We start from the raw sequence: 26,912 nt of genomic DNA, 5'->3' as shown, positions 1-26,912 counted from the left end.
TCTAGCCCCTTTAATAACACTATTCTTCCAGTGAGAAATCTCAACAAAGTCTGATACAGGTAACTTTGCATGTTACACTTTCCCCATAATAAGAGCACGGAATAATCCTCTCCTCTCTCCTCCTGTCTCCTTCCCTTCCCTCCCCTCCTCCCTCCTTTCTCCTCCCCTTCCCTCCTCTCACTCTTCTACTTCCCTTTCCTCTCCTCCCATTTGATGAACTGTAACTCAGCCCATAAAAGTCGCTCTCCCTCTAGTCCCACCCTCCTGCTACCTCTCCATAATTACTTACATGAACTAATTTATAGACAGTGTAACACTCCTTTTCAATATGTTGATAATTGAACAGGAAACAATGACATACACTTAAAATAAGGAAACGAAATAGGCAAAACAATGATCGAGCAGGAACAGAAATACTGTACTCGGATAAAGTAGAATCCAGAAGAAAGAAAATCAGGGAATCATATTGCATTATGACCAGCAAGTCAAACCTACCAAGAAAATGTAATAATTCTAAAAATGCATATTATATAAGTGATGATCAAGCGGATACAGGCATGCTAAAATGAACAATAAAACAGAACAAATAAAGTAGACCAAAGTGCATTGACCAAGTCAATCTACCGAGTCAATTAACCAAGTCAATCTACCAAGAAGTAATAATTCTAAAGGAGTGTAGATGAAACAACAGAACTACAAAATATGTGAAGTGAAACCTTATAGAAGCAAAGGAAGGAAGAGACAAATTATCAGTTAAGGTTTGAGTCTTTATCTGTCACTTAACAGAGGAACTAGACAGAAAATCAACATGGACATAAAACTCCTTAACAACATCAATGACACTTATAAAATATGCCCGCTCGCAGAATAGGATATACATGCTTCTCAAGAACCCTCGTAGCCTATACAAAACTGGATCGATCATATCCTGGGATACAAAATAATCCTCAAGAAAGTTAAAAGGATGGTAATACAGAATGTACTCTCTGACGTTAACAAAATCATATTAGAAAGCTGGAAAAAAAAGATGAAAAAACCTACAGACATTTGGATTTGTATATAACATATTTCTAATATAATTTGTGTTTCAGAGATGAATTCTTGAGGGCAATAGAAATATATTGAACTGAGTGAAAGTGAAAGTACACCAACATTTTAGGATGCGGCAAAATCAAGGGAGAGGGGCGATGTTATAGCTATACATGCTCACATTAGAACAGAGCGAATACCTTGAATCTAAGATTCCACTTCAATAGCTACAAAAGAAAGAGCAATAATAAACCTAATGTAGGGGTAAACAAGAAACAATAGGAGCAGAAATTAATAAAAAAATAGACACATCAAGGAAACAAAAAGCAGCTATTGAAAAATTAAATCTTTTAAAAGGCCTCTGATAGCAGTAAAGGAAAAAGAGAGAAGATTCAATATTACTGAGAGCAGGAATGAAATAGGCCCCCATAGACTTAAGAAAGGTAACAAGGAACTTATTTGAACAACTGTATTTGTGTAAATTGGACAGGGTATGGCAAATGGACCAGTTCTGTAGAAAACACAACTCACCCAATTGAAATAGGTAATTTGAATAACTATGAAGCTACTTAGGCGATTGTAATTTAACAACTCCCCAAACCAGAATCCCTATAGTCATATGGTTTCACTGGAGGGAATTCTACCAATTGGTTGAGAAACATTTTTAACACCATTTATTTTTCATCTTCCTTTAATAGCCAGGCACCGTGATTTACAAAATCAACGCAATACAAATACTAATATTAGTGTCTCAGGAATGCGATGTTCATGTACCACAACCACCACCAGAGTATCACCATTCTGCTAACAGGGTATCTAGGTCCCCTTTTCAACCCTGTCCCCCACTTAGTGAACGCAGGACTATAGGCAGACTATCAGGGTCTTTGATCATCCGTAAAACCCATTCTTAACAAATTCTCTTGAGAGTAGAAGTGGAGCAAATACTTCGTAAAGTACATTTATGACACACTTAATACCCCGAGGACACTGTCTGGTGAGGACACTTCAAGAAAACTACAGACTAGTATTTTTTCATGCACATAGACATAAAAATCCTTTACCAAAAATATCAGCAAATATGGGTAAAGTGGGTAGAGGGCTTGCCTTGCACGTGGCTGACCTGGGTTTGATCCCAAAACGGATCCCTGAGCCCCCTCCAGGAGTGATACCTGAGGACAGAGTAGGCCCTGAGCACTGTTGGGTAAGGCCCATATAATTAAGACATATGTGAAAAGGTTCAGGCACTATGATCAAGTGGTCTTTGTTCCAGATGCAAGGTCGGAATGTTATTTTTTAAAATCAACCCAATGTTGCTTTTCATATTCACAGGCTAAAGAAGAGAAATGAAAATTTCTAATGAAATTTCAATCAAAATCCCAGAAAAAATTCTGGTAGATATAGACAAGATTATTTAAAATGTATGCAGCAAGGCAAATAAACTTAATAGCTAAAATACTCTTGAAAAATGAAGTGGGAAGAATCACTTTTCTTCAGCTGTAGTAATCAAGATTGTAGTAAGAACAAAGGGACCCAAACGTAAATAAATTGAATGAAAGTGAACACCAGAAATTGATCCACCACAAGTATGGTCAGCTAATTTTGGGGGTGTAGGGAAAGCCACCCCCAATAAAGTTGTGCAGGGGTTGCTATTCCCAGTTCTGGAGGTGGGTGGAGGGGTGATTTGCATCCCCCGTCCTCACCCCTTAGTGTTTGGGGAACTATGTGGTACGAGGTTTCAAGCCCAGACTTGCCCCATGCGGAGCTTGTACTCAACCCTTGATCTGTCTCTCTGGTGCCTGGCTCCCAGCCCACTCCCGTTGGCGTTATTGACAGAAGTGCAGACGTAATCCAGTGAGGACAGAAAAACAGCCTGAATAACAAATTAGGTTGAATCACCTGGTTATTCATAAGCCAAAAGGAAAGAAAGAAAGAAAGAAAGAAAGAAAGAAAGAAAGAAAGAAAGAAAGAGTTCAGCCTAAATTTCCCACTTAAAAATTAACTCAGAAAATTTTCCATATGTAAATGCAAGTATAGAACTATCAGAATATAAAACAGGATAAAATCTGTATGACTTGGAGCTTGGTGAAGAGTCTTACGCTTGACACCAAAACATTATTGGTCGATTTGCTCAAGCGGGCCCAGTAACGTCTCCATTGGAGACTTTGTTGTTACTGTGTCTGGCATATCGAATACTCTCGGTAGCTTGCCGGGCTCTCCGAGAGGGGCGGAGGAATCGAACTCGGGTCGGCCATGTTGGCCGCTTGTAAGGCGAACGCCCTACCCGCAAATTTGATAAAGTGCATTTCATTTTTTAAAAAGTTTTAGCTGACTGGAGTGATAGTACAGAAGGTGGGGCACGTGCCCTGCTTGCAACTTGATCAGGGTTTGATTCCCAAGCACCCCTTATGGTCCCCCAAGTCTGCCAGGAGTTATCCCTGAGTGCAGAGGCAGGAGTGAACCCTGGGCACTGCAGGGTATGGCCCAAAATAAAATAAAATAAAATAAAATAAGTTTTTAATGTTCTTCCATAGTTCTGGTTAAGTGTATGAAAAGACCAGTTACTGACTGGAAGAAAGATATATATAAAGACAAGTAGAAAACCTAAGTCAAATAGTAACCTAAGCCCTGTGATATATAAAATATAAAAGACAATATATATCACATTTACTATACATTTATCACAATAAATCACAATGCGATATAAAGACAAATAGGAAATAGAAGATAGGTAGATATAGATGATATTGTTGGTCTGAATTTCAGCTTTTTCTAATGCATATTAGCTAGAGATAAATAAAATTCCATTGCTCTCCACGTTGCCTAGAATGGGAGGGCACTAGAATTGTGATGGGGCACGGGGAGGAGGGTTATCTACATAATTAAGACAGAGTAGCATAGTAGCATCATCACTCTGCAAGACAATTGAACAGGTATACTAACCTCCCTGGACATGTTTTGTACGCTTTTGCCTGGTATGCCTTTATGCCCACTCAATCAGTGCGGAATAGTGTTTGAGGACTCTAAGCTCAAATTCTAATATCCCATTTACTAGTTCTGTGGTCTTGGTCAAGTTGCTACCCTGAATCTCATTTTCCTTCTTTAGAAACGGGATAATAACACTCATCTGTGTACCCATTTCTAAGGTAAAGCTCAATTTAATATAAGAATATAATATAATAACATGAAAAAGAAATGTTTTAATATTGGAGGAAGATATTTAATATTAGTTGCAGCATCTCACCCAGCTGTCTGTCTGTGGTTCTGTGCCATTGAGAGTCCTCTCTTGAGGCAAAATCCACAGGCCATGTTGAGGAAAGAGAGACTGATGATAGATGCAAGCTGAGGTTAGAAGCCAGTCTAAGAGCTTCAGGTCTGGAACAGGAGCAGCTTGGAACAAACTGGGGCAGATGAGAAAGTTGGTTCCTGAGCTGAGAACCACAGAGTCAAGAGCCGAAGGTTATGCCCTAGCAGGACCTCCTGCCATTTTCACTTAGGCAGGCTTCCTTTTAATTGATCCCCAAACCGTACATTTGGCAGTTCCTGCGATTGTTTCATCACATGCATATGTATTTTGAGATTGTTATCCCTATTGCATATTCTTTTTCATTGAGTATCATGGCATTAGCATTTTGTGGTATCTGTTTTGTTCTGAGCTCAAGCCTGGTGGTACTCAAGGCTTATCCCTGGCTCTGCACTCAGGGATCATTCCTCACAGGGCTCTGGGTGCTGGTAATCGAACCTGTAGGGGACCTTATGGGATGCTGGGAATGGAACCCACGTAGGCTACGTAAAGCAGGCGCCTTACCTGCTGTACTGTATGTATCTCTGGCCCCAGGTTTAGTATTTTTCTCATGTCACGATTCATGTTCAACTTCTTTTCATATCATTTATTTTATTTTATTTTATTTTATTTTTGCCAGACCCAGTGGCGCTCAGGGCTTCCTCCTGGCACTGTGCTCAGGGATCACTCCTGCAGTACTCAGGAGACCATATGTCGTACCGGGGATCAAACCCGGGTTGGCCGCATTGCAAGGCAAGCACCTTAACCCCTGTACTATACCTTCGCCCCTTGCCTCCCTTCCCATAATTAAACCTTTTAATGACTGCCAAATACCTCATTTTTGTGTGTAGCCCAGAAAGCACATCCCTATGTATTTACTTCTTTTTGCTTCCTTGAATTATTTCCTTAGAAAAAAATTCTCAGGTGTAATATTACTGAGCTGGGGTAGGGGGTGGAAGGTGTGGGTATGCAACTGAAATTTAACCACCAGAAATAGCGTTTGCTTTTCTAGGAAGAGAAACAAATAGCATTTTCTTTTCTCTTCCACACTGCGATGGGTGAGCTGTGTAGAACTGGACAGTCCAACATGAGAGCCATTAACCGCTTGTGACTTTTTAATTTTTGTTAAGGTAAAGGTAAAGGTAAAGGTAAAGGTAAAGGTAAAGGTAAAGGCCCTCCCGTTGATCATCGATTTGCTTGAGCGGGCCCAGTAACGTCTCCATTGGAGACTGTTGTTACTGTGTTTGGCATATCGAATACGTCACGGGGAGCTTGCCAGGCTCTGCCGTGCGGGCGAGATACTCTCGGTAGCTTGCCGGGCTCTCCGAGAGGGGCGGAGGAATCGAACTCGGGTCGGCCATGTTGGCTGCGTGCAAGGCAATGAAATTCACATTTCAGTTACTCAGTTGCACTACTTGCATTTCAAGTACTCGGCAACCTGTACCTTATTAGACTTGTCTAGCATCTACTGCATTGAAAAGCACTGACCTAGACATTTTCATCGCTTTGGAAAATTGACTGGATGATGCTATTCTAGAGAGTTTCCCCCCCTTTTAAACATTCTTCTTCTTTTTCTTTTTTTTTAAATTAAATTAAGACACCGGTATTTACAAAGTTATTCATAATAGGGATTCAGGCATACGGTGTTAAAGCACCAATCTTACTGTCAGTGCCAACTTCCCTCTGGCAATGCCCTCACGTTCCCTCCCACCCCCAGCCTGCCTATTCAACATGTGCATTTTAACGTTTGGTTGCTCTGGTTTGGGTCTCTTGCTTTCAGTACTGTTGGCTCTACGCCGCCAGTGTTCCTGAAGACCTTCACCCCTGCCTCTGTTATCTCCTGTCTGCCTCTTCTTACCCCCACCCCTACTCTATTTCTTTCCTTCCTTGTCCTTCTCATTTCTGTAATCTAGGCTAAAGGGCAATCTAGGTATTGTCCCTGCCCCCTGTTATACCTTGCATTCCCTTGTCTTGTCACTCTGTATGCCACAGAAAAGTGAGACCATCCACTACTTGTACTTCTTCTGACTTACTTTACCTAACATCTAACATCACATCCTCCAGATGAAGAGATTACAGTTGGCATCTAAGGTGGAAGTTGTCCCACATCGTGTAGTGTGGGACATTCCTGTGCATTGAGACACAGTCTCTGGCCCATGCCCACACAATGCCAGTAGCACTCTTTCTTGAATCAATTCAACAGCAAAACTGTCTCCATTTGAGGCCCATTAAATTTGTTATCTTAGAATGACGAATCCTCTAACTTTGGGAGATGGCTCTGCGTAGAGAGAGGGAGGCTGATAGAGCTGCCTGATGGGGAGCCAGAGCCATGTTACAGCAGGCAGGGCATTTGCCTTCCATGCAGCTGATCTGGGTCCGATTCCTGGCATCCCATATGGTCCCCCAAGCACCACCAGGAGTGATGAATGCAAAGCCAGGAGTAACCCCTGAGCATCATTGTGTGTGACCCCCCCAAACAACTACAACAAGCTTTGACAGATAGCTTTGACAGATGGCCTACCTCTGTACTCTATTCTCATTTCTCCACCCTCTTCAGCTGGTCTGTTTCCTGCTTTGGGGGTCATTTCAGGAACAAGACACTGCAGATGGAGAAGATCAAGGCCCGTTTGAAGGCTGAGTTTGAGGCCCTTGAGTCAGAAGAGAGGCACCTGAAGGAATACAAGCAGGAGATGGACCTCCTTCTACAAGAGAAGATGGCCCATGTGGAAGAACTCCGGCTGATTCATGCTGACATCAATGTGGTATGTGACTGACAGACTAAAAGCCTACCTCTGGGTCCTTAGTGGAACAGGTAGTAGTGAGTACTGTGACCTTTCCTTGAGGTGTGACTATCTTAGGGGAATAGGCATCAGAAGGCGACAGAGTGGACGAGACCAGGAGTTCTGAGATCCAACCCTGGCTCTCTCATTCTGGGAGTCTGGTAATTGAGAGTTCACTTTGGAGAAAAGCAGAGGCAGGCAGCTGACTCTGGGGTTGAGCTTAATGGGTTCCAAGGCTTCCAAATAGACCAAACAAATCATCTCTGCCTGCTTACCAATGTGGGGATCCCTCCGTAGAGACTCTCCTTTGGAAACTCTTTGAACGTGGGGAATGAAGTGCTCTAAGGTGATAGGGCCCTTGTGTGTTTGTTGGCCGCTCCCCTGGGCTTCAGTATTAGTGATTCCTTCACCAAAAGGGAGGGCAGAAGTGCTGACCTGTAAGGCTCTTCCCAAACCATATAATCTACAACAATGAGAAAAACCTTTGAATTTCATTGGAAAGAGTTAATTTTTTGTTTGGGGGAAACTCATTTCTGAGTAAAGGTTAACTTCCTGATAGTGCCAGATCTAGGATCTGAAAGAACATGTGGATGCGTTATGGACTTGGATTTGGTACTCAGAATCTTTTGTATCACTGATCACAGGAGTCCAGGATCTCGTGGGGAGTTGACAGTTCTGCTGCCAGCTAGCCGAGGATTCAGAATGTTGTTAACCACTGAGGGACTGAGATTCTAGGGCAGTGGATCTCAGCCAAACTTGAGCACGCATAAGAGTCACACGGAGGGCCTATTAAAATACAGATCGTTGTACTCCACTCCAGAGATTCTGATTCCTTGTTTCTGGGGTGACACCTGAGAATGAGATCCCTTGTGATTCTGATGCTACTGATATGGTGACCACACTTTGAGAACCACTAACTAGGAGAAAGACCACAGGCCAGCAGGCAGAAGCCATGAATGAGTCTTTTTCTATGTTCTGTCTCTAAGGTGTATTTTTCTGAGGAAGTTTATCCCCTCTGAGTGTCAATTCTCTCTCTGATATGGAGCTCCAAGGCCCATTCCACATCTAAGCTGTTATATGTGACGATTAACTGCCATTTATTGAGTCTTTATTCTATGTAAACCCCTATATGGGAAGCCTTTTTGTTTGCTTGCTTTTTTGTTGGGGACCACACCGAGCAATACTCAGGGTTTATCCCTGGCTCTGTGCTCAGGACTCACTCCTGGCAGGGCTCAGGGAACCATATGCGGAGCCAGGGATGGAAGTGTGAGTGATCCGGCCACATGCAATGCCTTACCCCCATACTATCATCTCTCCAGCCCTTTGGAAAACATTTTATGAGTCTGGTCGTTGGACCTTCACAAAGACTGTGAGGAAGGTGCTTCTGTTATCACCATTATACAGATGAAGGAAATGAAGGAACTGACAAGTGTTCGACAAGTGTTCCTTAGAATATAGTGGAAGGACTTGACCACGGGTTGATCTGGCTCTGAAACCTGTGTTATTATTGACTCAACTGTACAACCTCGCTGAATATTTTGGATTTCTTCACTGTGCCTGCCCCCCTCTGTGTTCCAGATGGAAAACACTATCAAACAGTCTGAGAATGACCTAAACAAGCTGCTAGAGTCTACCCGGAGGCTACATGATGAGTATAAGCCACTAAAGGAACATGTGGATGCCCTGCGCATGACTCTGGGTCTGCAGAGGCTCCCTGACCTATGTGAAGAGGAGGAAAAACTCTCCTTGGAGTAAGCTGCCTGCCCAATGTTCCTACAACATACCCCTCCCCACATAAACACAGACACACTTGTCAGAAAGCGAGGTTGTACACAACCCTGTCCCAGTCCTATCAGTGGTTGACTCATTGTGCACGTCTCTGGTCTCTGGGCTGGGCTGACACACTGAAAAATGGGACGATTAGACAGGATTACTAGATGACTTGAAAATTCTTTGTGCAATTTTGATAACAGAAGGTTTTATATGACTCTCTAAGTGGTCAGTCACTTCCCAAGTTAAAGTCTAGAAGGCATGACCAGAAATCGTTGAAGGGAACTTCATCTTAAAACCCAGGGTTAAGTACTAATGGTACAGAGAGCAAGTTCAGTTCATTAGAAGACAGCACACTTTCTTAAGGTAGAGTGTGGGCTGTCGGTGCAAGTGGTGAGCTCCCTAGTCCTAGAGGTATTGTCAGCAGAGGCCCAAGGATGCTTAATAGGAATACTGCGGAAGAATATGGACTGTTGAGTATAGGAAGACACCTACATATATCTCAAATTTATTTGTCTCCTGAGTCTGTCGGAATCAAGAAGCAGCAGGGGGGTTACCCTTTTCCAGCAGAAAATGGGCCCAGTAACCAGGTCGAAGATCCTGTGTAAGGGAGGGTACAGGAACTTTCTATATTGAGCCATGGCCGTATTCTCTCGGTTCCATGGCACGGCATTCTTAAGAGGGGCACGGTTCTCCTTGCTCTCAGAGTGATCTAGCTAATGTCTCTCATCTCCAAAGTTACTTTGAGAAGCAGAAAGCAGAGTGGCAGACGGAACCTCAGGAGCCTCCCATTCCTGAGTCCCTGGCGGCTGCAGCCGCTGCTGCACAACAACTCCAAGTGGCTAGGAAGCAGGACACTCGGCAGACAGCCACCTTCAGGCAGCAGCCCCCACCCATGAAGGTGAGTGTGCTAAGTAGGGGATCTGGGAGGAGTTAGGGTATCATCAAGTAGCCTTATGAAAGTCTGGGTCTGGGGTTTGGGCCTTACTTTGGGGGTGGGGCGGGCTTTCGGAAAATAACCAGAGAGGAAGGCGTGGTATGTGTGTTATGTAATGGATCCTCTGTTTTTTTTGCCTCATACTCACAGTAATGGTTGAGGAGAAATAGTTATTAAGCCCTGATGAACAACTATCTTCACACTCATTATAAAATAGGAAATGACAATAGATTTCACATTTAATATACATATCACCATATCTCATTATAAATACAAATAATGACCTATTCTCTGATTCAACATCCTTCTTAACATTCATTAATTTTTCCTCTCGTTTTTTACTTTGTGTTTTGGCTCACACCCAATTATGTTCACACTTCTTGTTCAGTGTTCAGGTTCACTCCTGGTGTTTTTCAGGGTACCACATGTGGTGTGGGCATATAGGTCGTTGCCACATGCAAGGGTAGCCCTTTAACTCTTGTAATATATCTTTGGCCTCCTTGCTTTGGTCTTAATTTACTTAACTTTTGGCATTTTGCCTTAACATTCTGAACTTTGGGAACTTTGCAGACCCAGTTTGTAAGATCTTTTATAATTATACAGAAGAATGACTATGGTATTTAATGATATGTAGAAATGTATAGCTATCCTAGAATGCAACATGAAGAGTGATTACTGATATATTAATGACGTTTCTTGATACATCAATTTAATTCATTTTTTAAATAGGGGTCCCGTGGCCTAGAATGGAACAAAGAGGGTGAGAGACTGTCTGAGTTCATCATGTCCACCAAGACCATCTATGGTAACTCACATTTCCAGAAGGCTGAATCGAAACTTTGGACTTGGGAGTCTCCCGGTGGACGGTTCCACAAAGAAATTGACCACATCATAGTCAATTGGTGGTTTTGCCTGACCAATGTTGCTGTTGTCCCAAAATTACAAATGGGATCGGACCACTGTCTCCTTCGTGCAAACTTCTACTTCACGGAGGTGGGAAAGGGCTTCAAAGTTTAAAAAGAGAATTCTCATAACAACGACCAACTGGGAGCTCTTTGGCACTATTGAGGCAACATGGGAAGATGCCGTCATTGACAACATTGACGAGAAATACAATCAACTGGTTCAGCACTTCCATGATTGTGCGAGGAATGCAAAAAGAGAGATATCCACACACACACACACACAAAAATCTGTCTTCGAAAACTCTTGAGCTTATTCGCCAACGTGGCTTCGCACAAGATTGAGACAACCATAAGCGAACGTCTGAGCTCGCAAAGGAGTGTAGAGTAGTGACAAAGGAAGACCTCAAAGACTGAAGAGCAGCAGTCCTGGCAGATGCGGCAGAAACCGGGAAAAGCTTTCCCAAGGCCCGCCTCTCCTACACCAACTACAAGACCAACATGACTGCCCTCCGACGTCCTGATGGATCTATCACAACTTACAGAAGGGCAATAGAGAAGATTATCCATGAGTTTTACTCAGATCTCTTCAATAGCCACATCTACCTGCCCACATACCAAATTCCACAGGATGGATATGTTGTTCCTAATGTTCTCCCTTCTGAAATTCGACACGCCATTTCATCAGTAAAGAAGCAAACAGCACCTGGGCCGACAAGGTAAGACCCGAACACCTGAAGAATCTGTCGTTGGTACTTATCAATACACTGGCTAGACTCTTCACACACCACCTGTCCGAATGCAAGTTTCCATCCCAATGGAAAACCAGAAGGACTGTACTACTGTGCAAGAATGGAGACATCCACAACATTGGCAACTATCGCCTGATCTGCCTGTTGTCTGTTGTCTACAAACTGTTCACTCGAGTCATCCTGAATAGAATTGTCAGAACACTAGATGAAGGACAACCATGCGAGCAAGCCGGTTTTCGAAAAGGATTCAGCACAATCGACCATGTCCACACGATAACTATGCTCATTGAGGTTTCTTGGGAGTTCAAGATGCCTCTCTCAGGGATAGACATAGAAAGATTGCATTCATCTGGGGGATATAAAGTAACAAAGTATGAGATTAATACCCAAGAATAGCTGAGATCAGCACCAGGAGGATTACTCCATAACTTAGAGGCCAGCCGGGTATCCTAGAGGAAAGGGCAGTTCAGATAGAGAAGGGAGCACCAAATAAAGGGTGTTTGGAGGATCCTCCCAGGAGAGGAGATGCATGTCGAAAGTAGACTATGGACTGAACATGTTTGCCACTCAATGCCTCTTTTGCAGACCACAACACCCAAAAGGAGAGAGAGAACACAGGGGATTGCCCTGGCACAGAGGCAGGGGGGGATGGGGGGATGGGGGTGGGGGGATATTATCCATGGTGGTGTAAAATGGGCACTGGTGGAGGGATGGGTATCTGATCATTGTATAATCGAAACCCAAGCACAAAAAATTGTAAATCTACAACTGTAAAAAAAAAAGAAACAAACAAACAAAAAAAATTAAAAAAAAATTTAGTAGCACTCGGATGGGGGAGATGGGGGGGTGGGATGTATACTGGGATCCGTGGTGGTGGGAAATGGGTACTGGTGGAGGAATGGGTACTTGATCATTGTATAATTGAAACCCAAGCACAAAAATGTGTCAGTCTGCAACTGTACCTCATGATGTCTCACTATTAAAAAAATTTTTTTAATAAAAAAATAAAATCTAAAAAAAAAAAGCTAAAAAAAAAAGATGCCTCTCTCTCCAACGTCCATTGATTTAGAGAAGGCCTTTGATTCTGTTGAGATGGAAGTAGTCATCAAAGCCCTAGCCAAACAGGGCTTTCAAACTCAATACATCAGGATCCTCTGTGAGCTGTATTACGAATTCACTACGAGGATCTCACAATTCTACAAAGAAGTCAAGAGAGGGATTCGGCAGGGTCATACCATTTCATCAAAACTCTTCAGTGTCGCCCTCAAGAACGTCATGTGACGACTGGAATGGGAAGTAATGGGAGTGAAGATAGACAGTCAGCAGCTACACCACCTCCGTTTTGCTATGACATCTTTCTAATAACAACAAACATTAGCCAAGCAGCACAAAAGCTGGCCGACTTTGACCATGAATGTGGAAAGGTCGAACCACAGCTGAATCTCACAAAGATGATGTTTATGAGAAACGGTCTTGTTCCTGACATTCCATTCACTCTCAACAGTATGAACATCTTGGAATGCAACAGTTATGTGTACCGAGAGTTGAGTATAGGTCGAGAAGTCAACATGACGAAAGACCTGGCACCTGAGTTGCGCAGGAGAGAGTGACTTGGAATGCCTTCAAGAGTGTAGAAGAAATAGCTAAGAGTTGGGCCCTATGAAAACAGGATGAGTATGCTATTTGGGTCTCCCAAAGAGGAATTGAAAGAGCTATGCTTGGAGTATCACGCTTCACTCAAATGAGAGAAAGAATCCGGAGTTCCGACCTCCGTCCACACTCAAGAATCAGGGACGCTGTCTTGTTTGCCAAGGTGTTGAAAATCAGATGGGTTGGTCACGTAATGAGATTTGGAGATGACCACTGGACTAGAGCCGTTAGTGACTGGATTCCAAGGGACGTCAAAAGATCGCGTGGCCTCCCACCTACGAGATGGTCAGACTTCTTTTTCAAGACCCTGAACCTAGGTCTGAGTTTGTTAGTGTTTCTAGAATGAGCAGACGCATTTGGGCTACACTAGCATGCAACAGGGACGAATGGAGACGTTACTGGCACCCACTCGAGCAAATCGATGAGTAAGGGGATGTCAAGTGATCAAGTGATCATATAGGGGTCACCCATATTGGTGCATCTAAGATCTGGGACTACTTCTTACAGTGGCATTGCATTCCTCATGATGGTTCAGTGCACAGCCTGTTGGTGTGCAGGCGGACACCAGGACTATACTCTGGCAGTGGTGTGAGGGTGCTGGGAATTAACTCAGTGTCACCAACATTCTATGCATATACTCTATTCATTGATCTATCTCCTGGTCCAGCACATATTCTAAGTCAATTGCCATGAATTCATTCTTTTCCTGTTGGTTAGAAGAGTGGAGAAGTTCCCGTTTCAATTTTGCTTGAGAGCCTAAGACAATGTATGATAGGCGGTGAAGCAGTTTAGATCTTTTAGCAGTCTCCACTATATTATCTAACCAGATCATTTGACTTTAGGATAATAAAAGAAACGCAATAGCTCTTTCTATCCACCCAGGGAAGTAAACATCAACAAACCCTAGTGCTTCAAAAACAATCTCAGTTAGACTCCATTGTCTTGGTCAATTTCAACCTTAGAATGTAATACTGGGAATTTAAAGTAATTTAGTCTGACTTATTCTTAAACTAAGGGAAATATTAAACCTATGTCAGTTCTCCTCATGATTTCCAGGTTATTGGAGGTTCCTGATGCCTTCTTTAACCCTATTCATATGCAGTCAGATGTCTTTTGCTGGACATTTACCTGGGCCATTTCTAAATGGTCCTGTCCCCCAACATGACCAAAGAGTTCTTTTGACCTGCACATCTATTACTTATGGTGGGGAGTTTGTCATTAAGGAGCTAAAATTCCTGGGGCAAGTCAATTGTTTTGGAGGAAATCCAGATCCACACATCACATAGGAGGACTAAGGGTGAACCCTGTGCAGTTCTTACGTTTACTGAGACTTTCTTATAAGAAAAAGAATTTTTCTGTAATTACAGATCAAACCTGTTGACCTTCATCTTCAGTCTATCCAACTCCCAGTTCTGTCCACATTCAACACAGCTGAGCTTCTTAAATCATAAAACTCCATGTATACGTTCTGCTTTTTGCACCACTATTATATTTTCCAGTATTCCTCTTCTTCCTTCCCTCGGTCTCCTATTCACACCTATTTCTGAACCTTCGGGAATAAAAGAATCCTCTCTAGGTCCAGTCATCCACTCCTGACCTAATCTCTGTTTCAACATCTCATTGTCCAATACCTTCATCTCCGATTGTCTCCTGTCCTTCCTCCATACTGCTTGGAGAACCCCAAATCTAGACCACTCTTGTTTTGTCTTGAATACAGGTTCCAGACTTGTGTAGCATGGATATGTTTTCCATTTATGGTCCTGAACCTCACCTTGGTTTTTAACACTGCACAGTTGGTCATCTTCTTTTCCTATCCCCTCAATCAAGTAGAGTGAAAAGTGTAACCTCAATATCACTTGGGCTCTCACAACTGTATTTATATATGAAGCATAGGTATGGGAAAATGGCAGTTTGTAGATAGACTGATCTGAGTGTAACTCATATCTTGGTGGTAGAATGTTAGTAGTCTCTCTAAAATCTCATTTTCATTTTTGGTAAAGCGTGACAAAAATTGTTGGGAGGAATCCACTTGTTGCAGGTGACTTACTTGAACTGGGGAAAGAAAGGTTTGTAGCTGTGAAGGGAATTTATAGCTTTCCTCTCTACCAGCCTCACAGCCTCAGTACCCAGAAAAGTGCTTGCATGGAAAGAACTGAGAAAGTCTGCCATGAACACTTGAGCACCGTGGATACTTGTGTCTCCCCATTGCCGACAAGGCAACCTTCAGATTACACCTCTGTCAGACTGTTTTCTACATAGCATGAGAATTAATCCACACTTGGGCTGGAGCGATAGCACAGCGGTAGGGCGTTTGCCTTGAGCGCAGCTAGCCTGGCTGAGCTGGGTTCAATTCCTCCACCCCTCTCGGAGAGCCCAGCAAGCTACCCAGAGTATCTTGCCAGGACAGCAAAGCCTGGCAAGCTACCCGTGACGTATTCAATATGCAAACACAGTAAGAACAAGTCTCACTATGGAGACATTGCTGGGCCTGCTCGAGTAAATCGATGAATAATGGGAGGACCGTGACCATGACCTGATTTCTCAAAGAGCTGTGAAACCCTGAGTGGAGGATTTGTTTTGTAGATAAAGGAAGATAAGTACTAATCATTGCCCAGGTTCTTTACATGTCTACTATTTTCTCTCACAGGAAAGACTTTCATGAGGAGATGAATAGTAAATTAAAAACAGTTTTATTTAGAGAGATGAGGAAGGAAAGAGAGTAAAGTGTTTAAGAAAGTACTTGAGTTTTTCCAGAGTTGAGAAAACAGAGTATAAGCCATGAGTAAAAGAAAGGAATTACATATCCCAAGTTGAGATACTGCTCGTTCCCAGAATTCGAAGGCATGCTCTCCACTAGGCTTTAAAAATCTGGTTTTATAGGTTTGCTCCCAAACTGCTTTCTGTGTAGGTAAGAGGCTGTTGCTAGTGTTGCCAAGGACAAGAGCTTCAGATTTTAGTGTTTCACCTTCATGTTCTTATCACAGCCTTTAATTTCTGCTTGAAATTTTCTTCTCTGGAGAGCTTCTCGCCATCTCGGGGCCAGTGCTGCTACCAGCTGAGTCTTGTAGAACTCAGTTCATGTGTCCACAAAGTGAGTCTGGCCTTCATGTTTTTTGGGGCTAAATTAGGGCTAGTGCCAGAGAAAATTCTTTGAATCATATCATGGTTTTATTACTTCCTGAGGACACTATTGCTAGTCCCACCCTCACTCCACCCCCACATCTATCTGCCTGCTTGCCTGTTTGCCATTTCTTCTTTCTATATTTTCCAGAGCAGGGGGTTCCTTTATTCTGTTTGGATTTTTGGGTCACAGCCAGCTATTCTCAGGACGTATCTTCTGGATCACTCCTGGTGATCATATGTGGTGCCATGGATACAACTGGTTGGCAAGCAAGCACCTCAATCCCTGTCTATCTCTAGATCCCATAGTTTTGCTCTTACTTGCTTAAATTTGGGGAATTCAGTTATTCTCTCTGGGTCTCTTTTGTAATACGTGGATGATAATGCATGCTTTACAAACAGTCCAGGGTTATTAATCTAAGCATCAAATGTGAATGTTGAACAAGGTGATTTAAATGTTAACTATTTTAACAATATAACAAGTAACTTACTCTCCTTCTATTCCTTCTTTCTCCTCCATCCCTCTTGATTTATTCTTTCACTCTAATTTTCTTCCTTCTCCTCCCTCTTTAATCCTGGAACACAGTTTATGGAGGCATACAGAATGAGTTTGCCTCTTCCTATGTGTTTATTGGCAGTTACTTCTCCCTTTCTGAGTCCCAGTTTTGGTATCTGTAAAAATGACCATTCATATAATGTTTCTTGCAAGGCTGTTGTTGTAAGATGTGGTAAGTAGTCTGTGAATTTTACCAAGAATCTCTGAAATCATTCAGTATCTTATACCAAGAGGTGCTGTCTCTTCCCCAGAAGAGGAAAAAAATATTATACCTGATCATCATAGGCATTCACTCAGTCAACATTTATTCCAATGATCAAATGTTTATTTTAAATGATCAGTAAGAACATCACACTCTCAGTTTTAAAAAAGTGGAAGAACTTTTTATACTATGAACACACAGACACTGTGGCAACATAAAACTAAGGAAGGAAAACTAAGGAAGGAAAACATACTCCGCACCTTTACAGGGACTGAGAACTAGAGCTAAGATATGTTCAGTCAGTCAGCCCCCCTCTCTGAAACTGACTCAACTAGAGTTCTAACTTTGGTGTGGGGGGGTAGAAGGAGTGTATGGGGGAGAGGAGCTGTAGGGCCTGGGGAGCTTGGTGTCTTTTCTTGCAGATAGGGAGGGGAGGGAATGCCATTACATAATCAACCAGAAAAGGGGCAGCCAGCAGCCAAGCTGAGTCAAGGTTGCTTAATGGAAGAGGTCAGGCCCCAGAAAAGCACAAATGAATGGAAAAGGTATCCTACTCTCCTGTAGGTGTAAAATAATCAACATTCACATGAATCTCTACCCACTCCACTGACTCCGAAGATATACTATTAAGTGCCATAGTGGTAACTTTAAGCCAAAGGCAACACAGATGACATCCTAGGACTCCTCTCAGGACAAAATAGCCCTAACAGCAGACCCATTAAGCCCAATGATTTAGGGCAGGAAGTTAGGCAGGACAGAGCTCCCTGATTTTCACTGTGGGGACTGATCTGCAAAGAAAGGCTACGTTTATAAAAGAGAAAGGCTTGCATGCAGATCTCAGGATACTCAGACACACAGCCAGGTACCGGAGAACTTTAGTATATCTGAGAGACTGGTGATGGAAATGAACTCTACTTATTTGGGTCTCCCAAATAAGTATGAAAGGAGAGCATGTCCAGGACACCTATGGACCTTGAGGAGGAGACGAGACTGGAAGTGAGGAAGATATATGCATCAAGCCTTTTGTAAAGTCCAGTAAGAGGACTGTTATCCTCTTGGAGCCAAAGGAAAAAACATAGGGAATGGGCTTTATGGGGCCTTCCTCTGAAACAAGATCTGGGCCTCCACCAGTGCTCAGAATTTAAGACCCTAGGTCCTGGACACAAGAAACAGAGAAAACCTATGTGGGATTTTTTGCCCTTCTTTGAGCTCCAAACAAGGGAAAGGCTGGAGAAATGTGGGTGTGGTTGTGAGACAAGGAGTCTGCAAAAGCACTCATACTGTCATTAGCACCTAAACCAAACCTTTTCCTAAACCAGATACCATCAAGTTCAGAAAGAAATAAGAAAAAGGGATTGTGAGAATGGGGTTGTGCTTCCATCATATTAAATAGGAGACTGGATAGAGTTGGGGAAGTGTTTCTTCACATCAGGACATCAATCACTCTGGCCAAGGGGAGGTGTTATGAGCTGCAGAGCTCTAAGTATCACCCTTCTCTTCATTCATCCTGTTTCCGCTTTGGCTTTTTGGGGTTCCGGGACCGACTCTTGGCTTTGCACAGAGGGCATATAGGTGCGTTTCGGTGAATTTGCTGATGGCATGACAAGCAGGCCTGGTGGGTGACAAACGATAAAGACAATTAGTGGTCAGAGTCTACTAAGCCAGTCTTTCCCAAATTAGGTAATACTGCCACACCCAATCCTCCCTCATGGGATGATGGGCTGCTGGCACAATCCAAGGCAGTAGTCAACTTGGGTGAAATTGGAGAGGGGTGTGCTTTTCCTGTTTCTCTAAAGAAGGTAGATTTCCAGGGTGGATACTGAGAAGTATTTTTGTTTTGTTTTGTTTCATAAAATCTAGGCAGTAGGACAAATAATGTTGGGAACTTCTCTTCAAGATCATCATACACCAATCTGATCCAAGGGGCTCCAGTAAACATCTGTGGTTTCCCAACAGAAAGGGTCAGGAGGACCCTGGGCCGCCCACCTCTCCGAGCACCTTCGTATTCGTCCCCAATGCCGTGGCCAGTTTTCTCCCTCTCCCAGGTACCCATAGGAAGTGCCTCTGCAGAAGTGGGCGTGGCCTGTTTTGGGGTTGGTGGCAGGTTTTGTGATCGCAATTATTTTACCCATATCCAGCAATCTGGTGTCAAATATCAGTGTACATAACACCACCACAACATGAAGAAATAGAGCAAATCCCCACCACTAGGAGTGGACTATGAAAAGAGTCCAAAAGCCTTAACAGGTGTTACTCACAAATGTGAGCTCTCCGATAAAGAATTCAGAGACGAACTATTGAAGATGTTTAATGAACTAAAACAAACGGTGGGACAGATATCCAGTAAATTAAAGGAGGACTTGGAAGAAACAATGGATAGGAGAATCAAGAAATTACAGAAAGAAATGAGAGCAGAAATTAAAAAGCTATGCACAGAAATGTCATAAATAAAGTATTCGGTAGATGAAATAAAAAACTCAGTGTGTGCCCTCAACAGTAGCATGGCTACAGCTGAAGACAGAATCAGTGAGCTGGAAGATGAACTGCAGCAAGCCTACAGGCAACAACAAACAAAGGGAAGAGACCTCAAAATAGCTCTAGAATGAATCAGAGTCCGAGGGGATGATTTCAAGAGGAACAACATTAGAATTATTGGAGGAACAGAAGGTCAGGGAAACAGTCCCAATGAAAAAGCCAGTTAAAGAAATCATTGCTGAAAAATTCCCAGAGCTGTAGAATGCAGACATCCAGATTCAAGGAGCCTGAAGGGTGCCAGCTAAAAGAGACCCTAACAAAAACACTCCAAGACATATCATAGTTAGAATGATGGATGCCATGGATAGAGACACAATACTGCAAGCAGCAAGGTCAAAGAAAGAAATCACATACAAAGGTGCACTACTTAGATTCACATAAGACCTATCAGAGGAAATTCTCCAAGCCCGAAGGCAATGGTGGGATATAGTGAAAAAACTCACTGAAATGAATGCTTCACCAAGAATACTTTATCCGGCTAAACTCTCACTCAAACTCAAAGTAAGAGTACACTATTTTCTGGACAAACAACAGCTCAGGAACTTCATAGACTCAAAACCAAACCTAAAACAAGGACTAAAGGGGCTACTGTAAGACAAGACAAACCCCTACAAACAAAACAAACCCTTACAGAAAGATGAAAAAAACCCCATGAAATAATCTTTCTCAAAGTCAATGGTCTAAATTCACCAATTAAGAGGCACAGAGTGGCAAAATGAATTCAGAGACAGAACCCAACACTATGCTGCCTACAAAGAAACACATATGAATAGTCAGAACAAACACACACTCAAAGTCAAAGGATGTAAAACAATTCTGCAAGCAAACAATCCTCTCAAAAAATCTGGGGTGGCTTTACAAGTATCGGACAACATATTTTTCAGGTTTAAAAAGATTGGAAGGCACATTGAAGGACATTTTTTAATAATCAAGGGATATGTACAGCAGGAAGAAATGACACTCCTAAATGTATATGCACCCAATGAGGGACCAGCTAAATATCTAAAAAAACTGCTAACAGACCTTAAGAAGGACATTGCGAGCAACACAATAGTACTTGAAGACTTCAGTACCGCCTTATCACCTCTGGATAGATCAAGAAGATTATAACTCAGCGAGCAAATAATGACACTGAAGGAAGAAATAGTAGAGAGAGGGCTAATAGATCTATACAGGACTTTATATTCCCCCCAAAAGAATATACATTCTTTTCCAGTGCACATGGAACATTTTCCAGAATAGACCATGCGCTGGGCCACAAAGCATACCACAACGGAATCAGGAAAATAGACATTGTATCAACTAACTTCTCAAACCATGATGCACTGAAGATAGAAGTTAATCATGTACAGATGCAGAAAACCAAATCAAACACTAGGATATTAAACAACTCAATGTTGAACAACGAGTGGGTCAGGAAGGGAGTCAAGGACAAAATCAAAAGACACCTGGAAACAAATGAGAATGAAGATATGAACTGCCAGAACCTGTGGGACACAGCTAAAGCCATGTTAAGGGGAAAATTTATAGCTCTGCAAGCATTTCTCGGGAAGAAAGAAAGCGCCCACATAAACAACTTGACTTTACAGCTCAGGTTCTTAGAAAAGGATTGACAAAAAGAGCCCAAACCAGACAGAAGGAAAGAGATCATAAAACTTAGAGCAGAAGTCAACGACACAAAAACCAAAAAAAAAAAATCAGAAAGATCAATGAAACTAGGAGCTGGTTCTTCGAGAAAATAAACAAAATTGATAAACCCATGCAAAATTCACAAAGAAAGAGAGAGAGAGAACTCTAATAAACCGAATCAGAAATGAAAAGGGGGACAGCACAATGGAAACCAAAGAAATTCAGAAGATCATCAGAGATTACGTTGAAAGTCTGTATGCCACGAAACAAGAGAACCTAAAACAAATGGATAAATTTCTGGATTCCTATAACCTCCCAAGGCTGAATCAAGAAGATCTGGAATACCTGAATAGACCTATTAATATCAAGGAAATTGAAACTGTAATCAAAAGTCTTCCCAAATACAAAAGCCCAGATCCAGATAGATTCACTAGTGAATTCTTCCAAACATTTTTAAAGAGGACCTATTTATTGCCAGTTCCTCTCAAGCTTTTCCAGGAAAATGAAGAAACAGAAACTCTCCAAAGCAGTTTCTATTAGGCTCATATTTCCCTAATAGCAAAAGGAAAAAAAGACACCACAAGATAAGAAATCTACAGGTCGATATCCCTGATGAACACAGATGTGAAAATTCTCAACAAAATACTATCAAATATAATTCAACAACTCATCAAAAAGATCATACACCACGACGAAGTGGGATTCATCCCAGGGATACAAGGATGGTTTAACATTCAAAAATCAACATAATCCATCATACCAAGAAAAGAAAAGATAAAAACCACATGATCATATCAATAGATGAAGAGAAAGCATTTGACAAGGTTCAGTACCCTTTATGATGAAAACCCTCACCAAAATGGGGATAGAAGGGACTTTCCTCAATATAGTTAAAGCCATTTACCACAAGCCTATGGCAAGCATCATCCTCAATGGGGAAAGACTAAGAGCCTTCCCTCTAAGATCAGGGATGAGACAAGGACGCTCACTCTCTCCACGGCTGTTCAATATAGTACTGGAAGTACTCAAAATAGTGGTTAGGAAAGAAAAAAGGTATTAAGGGTACTCAGGTAGGAATGAAACATATCAAGCTCCCACTATTTGCAGACAATATAATATTATAATGAGAAAACTCTAAATCCTCTACCAATAAACAACTAGAAAGAATACTCTTATATAGTAAAGTTGCAAGCTATAAAATCGATATCCAAAAGTCCATGGATATCCTATATGCAAATATCCTATATGCAATATCCTATATGCAAATAGTGAGAGAAGAAAGTGACATGAAAAAAACAATCTCGTTCACAATCGTGCCTCAGAAAATCAAGTACCTAGAAATCAACTTAACTAAGGACGTAAAAAACCTGTACAGGGAGTATGGTGCCGCCAGCAGGTCAATCTGTACCTGTGAGGCGAGTGCATCAGCAGCCTGATGGCGCCTTCAGACTTCCAGATACCCCAAAATTTCTGCTGTGCCTTTGGCCAGACCCCAAAAACTTGGGGCAAAGTTTACCAAGAAAGTAAACAGCCAAAAGTTAGGTATGTGGGAAACACACGCACAAACCACCTCAGGCTCAGCTATATAATTGGAGGCAAGGCCTCTCTGGTTCCTGATTGAACTGCTTAATGGCCATGATCCCAGAGACTCAGAAACGAATCTTGGAAACCAGCGGCTTTAGGTAGAAATGCGTCCAGTCCCTGCAGTAGGTTACTGGTGCTGGGCCAACCCAGGTGGGAGTAGGTTTCGTGCCTTGGCCTGTTCCCCCTGGTGGCCAAGTGGCCGCCATCCTTCAGAGGCCACTGGATAGTCAGGTTTGGGCCGCCAGTGACGAGACACACAGGGCCTCATGGGATGGGGGTGGAGCCGGGCTTGTCCTCCCCACCCCAACGAGACCCCAAGTCATCGCCCACAAATGGCCTCTCTGGCTCCTGATCCAGCTCCTTAACGGCCATGATCCCAGAGACTCAGAAACAAATCTCAAAACCCAGTGGCTTTTGGCAGAAATGCGTCTGGACCCCACAGTACGTTACTGTCGCTGGGCCACCCTAGGGAAGAAAGGGTATTGTCACTCCACCTGCTCCCTCTTGGCGGCTCAATGGCCATCATCCTCCAGAGCCCTTTGGACAGTCAGGCTTGGGCCTGCAGTGATGAAACTTGTTGGGCCTCACGGGATGGGAGAGAGCCGGGCCTGTCCTCCCCTCCCCAACGAGACCCCAAGTCATCGCCAACAAATGGCCTCTCTGGCTCCTGATCAAGCTGCTTAATGACCTTGATCCCAGAGACTCAGAAACAAATCTTGAAACCCAGCGGCTTTTGGCAGCAATGTGTCCGGACCCTGCAGTAGGTTACCGTCGCCAGGCCACCCCAGGGGGGAAGGGTGCTGTCCCTCCGCCTGTTTCCCCCTGGCGGCTCGGTGGCCGCCATCCTCCAGAGGCCATTGGACAGTCAAGCCTGGGCCTGCAGTGACGAAACTTGTTGGGCTTCAGGGGATGGGGTGGAACCGGGCCTGTCCTCCCCACCCCAACGAGACCACAAGTCATCGCCCACGAACGGCCTCTCTGGCTCCTGATCAAGCAGCTCAACAGCCATGATCCCAGAGACTCAGGAGCAAATCTCGAAACCCAGTGACTTTTGGCAGAAATCCCTCCAGATTTAAGTGTTAAAATTTCGGAATTTCAAAATCACAGGGCCCTTCTGCAGCCATGAGACATCATATGTTATTCATAACCAGCAATAGAACACAAATTGTCTATTGTTGCCTTTTCTGCATATCTGAGTGTTGGGGTAAAATCTCAAATAATAATGGTGGGTCTGGTGTCGAAATATTGATGTGATCAAAGTAGAGAGCGAGTTATGTGGAAATCATCTGCCCCACAGGTGGGGGGAGGGTGTGGAATGGGGGTATACTAGAGTTTTTGGTGGTGGATAATGGGCACTGGTGAAGGTATGGGTGTTTCGTTGTATGACCGAGACTTAGACCCAAAAGCTTTGTAACTGCTCTCACGGTGATTCAATAAATAAAACTATAAAAAAAATGAAAAAAGTAAGGTGGAGTTTATGCACAATTTAATCAGCTAATCAGTGGCTGAATAAATAGCAGTACTCCTACAAAAAGTAACCTGTACAAAGAAAACTACAAAACGCTACTTCAGGAAGTAAAAGAGAACATGAGAAAATGGAAAGATATCCCCTGCTCATGGATCAGGAGAATTAACATTGTTAAAATGGCAATACTCCCCAAAGCATTGTACAAATTCAGTGCAATCTCTATAACGATACCCATGACATTTTTCAAAGAAATGGAGCAAACACTCCTGAAATTCATATGGAACAATAAGCACCCAAGAATAGCTAGCACAATTCTTGAGAAAAAGAAAATGGGAGGAATCAACCTCGCAAACCTCAAACTCTACTCTCAACCCTCCCTAACCTCAAAATCTACGAAGCAGTAATGAAAAGAGAATGGTACTGGAACAAAGGTAGAGCCGCAGACCAATGGAACAGGGTTGAATATACTGACACCTCACCCCCTAAAATATGTGATCAGCTAATCTTTCATAAGGGAGCAAGAATGTGGAGCATTCTCATAAGGGAGCAAGAAGTGGAGCAAGGAAAGCCTCAACCAAATTGTGCTGGCAAAAACGGACAGCTACATGCAAAAAAAATCGGCTCAGATGTCTACCTATCATATTGTACAAAAGTAAGATCAAAATGAATTAAAGACCTCAACATCAGACCGGATTCTGTAAGGTACATTGAAGACAAGGTTGGCAAAACCCTCCATGACATTGAAGCTAACGGTATCTTCAAAGATGACACGCCACTGGCCAAGCAAGTGAAAACAGAGATAGACAAATGAGACTATCCTAAACTAAGAAGTTTCTGCACCTCAAAAGAAACAATGATCAAAATACAAAGACAGTCTACAGAATGGGAAAGGATATTCGCCCAATACCTATGCGACGAGGGGTTGATATCAAGGATATACAAAGAACTGGTTGAAATCCACAAGAGGAAATCATCCAACCCCATCAAAAAATGGAGCAACGAAATAAACAGAAACTTTCTCAAAGAAGAAATCCAAATGGTAAAAAGGCACATGAAAAAATGCTCTACATACATCATCAGGGAGATGCAGGTCAAAACAACAATGAGATATCATTTCACACCACACAGACTGGCCCATAGCCAAAAGAAAAAAAAGCAACCTGTTTCTGTGTGGATGTGGCGAGAAAGGGACCCTCCTTCACTGCTGGTGGAAATACTGACTGGTTCAGCCCTTTTGGAAAACAGTATGGATGTTTCTCAAAAAATTAGAAATTGAGCTCCCATTTGACCCAGCAATACCACTCCTGGGAATATATCCCGGAAAGGTAAAAATGTACAGTGGAAATGACATCTGCAATTCTATGTTCATTGCTGCACTGTTCAGAAGAGCCAAAATTTGGAAAAAAAAACCGGAATGCCTGAGAATAGATGAATCGTTATAGAAACTTTGGTACATCTACACAATGGAATGCTATGCAGCTGTTAGAAAAGATAAAGTCATGAAATTTACATACAAGTGGTTCTACATGGAAAGTATCATGCTAAGTGAAATGAGCCAGAAAGAGAGGGACAGACATCGGAAGACTGCACTCATCTGGGGAATATAAAGTAACAGAATGGGAGTCGAACACCCAAGAATAGTTGAGATAAGTACCAGGCAGTCTGCTCCAGGGCTTGGAAGCCGGCAGCACATGCTGGAGGAAAAGGCAACTCAAACAGAGAAGGGAACACCAAGTAAAGGATGTTTGGAGGATTCTCTCGAGATGCGAGATGCGTGCTGAAAGTAGACTATAGACTGAACACAATGGCCACTCAATACCTCTATTGCAAACTACAAAACCCTAAAGCAAAGAGAGAGCAAAAGGGATTTCCCTGTCACAAAGATGGGGAAGGGTGGGGGGATGGGTTGTGGATGTGGGAGGACAACTGTGATCATTGGTGGTGGAGAATGGGCACAGGTGGAGGGATGGATACTGGGTCATTGTATAACTGGAACCCAAGCACTTAAGTTTGTAAGTCTACAACTGTACTTCATTGTGTTTCACTAATAAAATAAATAAATAAATAAATGAAATATTTGCTTTCAGGAATATAAAAATAAATTACAAGTTATGATACTTAAATTACTATTTTTTACTATTAAATATATTAAAGACAATAAACAGCTGGCATTCTTTCTCAGAGAAAAGAAAGGATCAGGACTGTTAATCCTGACCCCAAGTGAGGCCTAAGAATATGTATCAGAACAAGGTGTAAGGGATGGAAAGAATGCACGAAGTGAGTATCAAAGAGACCAATATATCTAAAACCTGGAAATAAGACACAATGAGAAATGCATATCAATCTAGCATTATACAGTGCCATGGACTGGTAGATCCACTTGATGACTATTTAATTCTCCAAGAATCATAAAAGTAAACTTTTCTGTAGAAGCAAGAAAAGTAAATACTGTAGATTTTTAGTTATACTATCTTACTTTCAAGAAGTCAATGTTATTTTTACAAGAAAAAAGTATAGAAAATACTAGCATGTGTGTGCACCAATAAAACTTTCTTCATAAAAATTAGAGGCAGGTGAGACTTGGTCGCATGTTCTGTCTGCTGATTCCTACTCAAGGAGGATGTGCCTTCCTTGTACTACTAATACTGATCCTGAATGACTATGACTGACCCAGTTTCTGTGATTCACGCTGATAAATTGTAAAGGGCTTTTGCCCAA

The 26,912-nt window shown here is 42.5% G+C and overlaps 2 protein-coding genes across 4 annotated transcripts in view; one reads left to right on the top strand and one right to left on the bottom strand.

The window, feature by feature from the left end:
• The first annotated feature begins 6,906 nt into the window (after nt 1-6,906).
• Nucleotides 6,907-14,174, top strand: LOC130038125 (zinc finger C4H2 domain-containing protein-like). The gene is made up of 4 exons (XM_056130042.1): nt 6,907-7,071; nt 8,668-8,840; nt 9,598-9,760; nt 14,157-14,174. Exons 1-4 carry the CDS (start codon nt 6,916-6,918, stop codon nt 14,172-14,174), a joined length of 510 nt encoding a protein of 169 aa, XP_055986017.1. The 5' UTR covers nt 6,907-6,915.
• A 2,904-nt stretch (nt 14,175-17,078) lies between these two features.
• ZC4H2 (zinc finger C4H2-type containing) overlaps nt 17,079-26,912 on the bottom strand; it is a 50,571-nt gene continuing 40,737 nt past the window's right edge. For all 3 annotated transcript variants that reach the window (XM_056130065.1, XM_056130066.1, XM_056130064.1), the window contains one exon: nt 17,079-18,590. In XM_056130065.1, the coding sequence (XP_055986040.1) occupies nt 18,477-18,590 (114 nt within the window). In that variant the 3' untranslated portion in view covers nt 17,079-18,476. The remainder of the gene's footprint in view (nt 18,591-26,912) is intronic.

Source organism: Sorex fumeus, unplaced genomic scaffold (genome assembly GCF_029834395.1).
Source record: "Sorex fumeus unplaced genomic scaffold, SorFum_2.1 ptg000073l, whole genome shotgun sequence".
Classification (NCBI taxonomy): Eukaryota; Metazoa; Chordata; class Mammalia; order Eulipotyphla; family Soricidae; genus Sorex; species Sorex fumeus.
This window is presented reverse-complemented; position numbering and strand designations above follow the sequence as displayed.